Source organism: Ipomoea triloba, chromosome 6 (assembly GCF_003576645.1).
Source record: "Ipomoea triloba cultivar NCNSP0323 chromosome 6, ASM357664v1".
Classification (NCBI taxonomy): domain Eukaryota; kingdom Viridiplantae; phylum Streptophyta; class Magnoliopsida; order Solanales; family Convolvulaceae; genus Ipomoea; species Ipomoea triloba.
The window spans coordinates 13,259,500-13,261,396 of record NC_044921.1 but is presented as its reverse complement, the minus strand read 5'-3'; the positions used below and the strand labels follow the sequence as shown (position 1 = coordinate 13,261,396).

General features: G+C 34.7%; 1 protein-coding gene across 1 annotated transcript in view; it reads right to left on the bottom strand.

The window, feature by feature from the left end:
• The window catches only part of LOC116023078 (omega-amidase, chloroplastic), a 6,247-nt gene extending 5,642 nt beyond the window's left edge, over positions 1–605 (bottom strand). The window contains exons 1-2 of the mRNA XM_031264041.1: positions 260–605; positions 51–167 (exon numbers count right to left, since the gene is read on the bottom strand). Of these exons, the coding sequence (XP_031119901.1) occupies positions 51–167; positions 260–547 (405 nt within the window). The 5' untranslated portion in view covers positions 548–605. The remainder of the gene's footprint in view (positions 1–50; positions 168–259) is intronic.
• Between the last annotated feature and the right edge of the window lie 1,292 nt (positions 606–1,897).

Sequence of the window (1,897 nt, the reverse complement as noted above, 5' to 3'; positions counted from 1 at the left end):
AAAAAAAAAAAAAAAAAAAAAAAAAAAAAAAAAAAAAAAAAAAAACTCACAGGCAAAACTATGAGCTTAGCTCCCTTTTCAGCAGCCTCCTCAATAGCGGTTCTAGCATGAGCAATGTTTCTTTCCTTATCCGCCGTTACAGACAATTGGCACAGACCAATCTTAAACTGCTCACCGGATACAGATTAACAATAAATAAATTCATTCATTCACAACAATAATTTAAAAAAAAAATGCAATTCACAATTGAGAGAGGGACCTTAGTGACGAGAGGAGTGGGCAACTGGACAGCAGGAGGAACCCTAGCCTGTTCCGGTTTGAAAGAGGCGGCCATGGATGAAGCTGAAAAAGCGAGGGTTATACGCGCAGGGTTGTGGAGCTTGGAGAGTAGGGTGTTGTGAACACTGGTTGTAAGTTTATAGAGTAGAAGAGATGGATGACGTTGCAACAGCAATGGCGTAAATCTTACGGTGGCGCGCGGCGCACAGGATCGTATGGAAGCTAGATTCACGGAAGAAGACAAGAAGAAGCCCAAATTTGCTCTCATTTCTCACTTCATTTTCTCGCCACTGCCGCAGCAAAACCAAAGGTATCCCAGGCTTCCAACTACCAAGTACCAACAGGCCTATACGCTGTCGTGTCACGATTTTGCTCTTCTATTTTGTTCTACTAGTATTGTCTCGTGTTATACACGAATATGTATTATAACTATTGTTGTAATACTATAATAAATAAATCCTTATAAACATTAATTATAGTTGTTTAGGACAAAAGAAATTTTAGTACATTAACTCATTATTACATGAATTCCAAAAAATATTTTAATGAATATAACTTACTGTAATCATTATGCATATATGCATATATTCGTGTATATATATGAGAAAAAAGGATTAAGCAACGACAAGAAGACGTGGTGTTCTGTCTCTTTCTAAAATCTTCTTCACCCTTTCGTCTCCGACATCTCTCTAACTTCAGATATGAAAATTTCAATGATTTTAGAACTTTTTTTAATGAAAATTTCAATGATTTTAGAACTTTATTTTAAAAATCGATTGTTTCAGAACACCTTTGTTGTTCATCTAAAGTAGATTTATGTTTCCTAGGTTAGATTGTTACCATTTGTTTGTTCTAACATTGATTTTATAGTTGTTTGTTCTAACAGTGATTTTGTAGTCGCACGTTAATAGTGATGGAATAGTTTTACAGCTGCATATTTGCAATTTAATAGTAGTGGTATAGTTTTTTTTTTTTTTTTCAAATAGTATTGGTGCTATAGTTATTCCTTGGAAAACTAACCGTAGTGGTGCTATAGTTATTCCTTGGAAAATTAACCATTAATGAGAAATTGCAAATATGTTTATTAATTGTGTTGCCTATTGAGATTTGCAGCTCTAGTCTTGAATATATAGCCATTAAGCTACAGAAATTAAGTATATGGTTAATTATTTCCAAAAAACTGCATATAAAAAGGGTACATAACCTGTCGCCTACATAACCAACAGAACATACACATATAATCGATAACCGAAAAACCGAGACTCTATACCATCCACAATAATTATTAAATAATTTTACACTAATTTAAACTGATCTAACTTACTAAATAAATGGTTTAGTCTTCACAAAACACATTAAATAAGCATACAGTACTAACTACTAAAATCACAAATTCACAATCTGACAAATTAATGGTTACTAAACTAATGGCCAATGACCTTGTGGTCTAGTGGCATCCTGTTGCACCCCATGTGGACAGGGGTGGGTTCGAGTCTCAGTGAAGGTGGACAGGGGTGGGTTCGAGTCTCAGTGAAGGCGCTGTTGTCTCTTTGTGCTTCAGTAGGTTGAGAAAATAGTTTATAAACAGATACTACATTGTAATACTGAATAGAGTCAG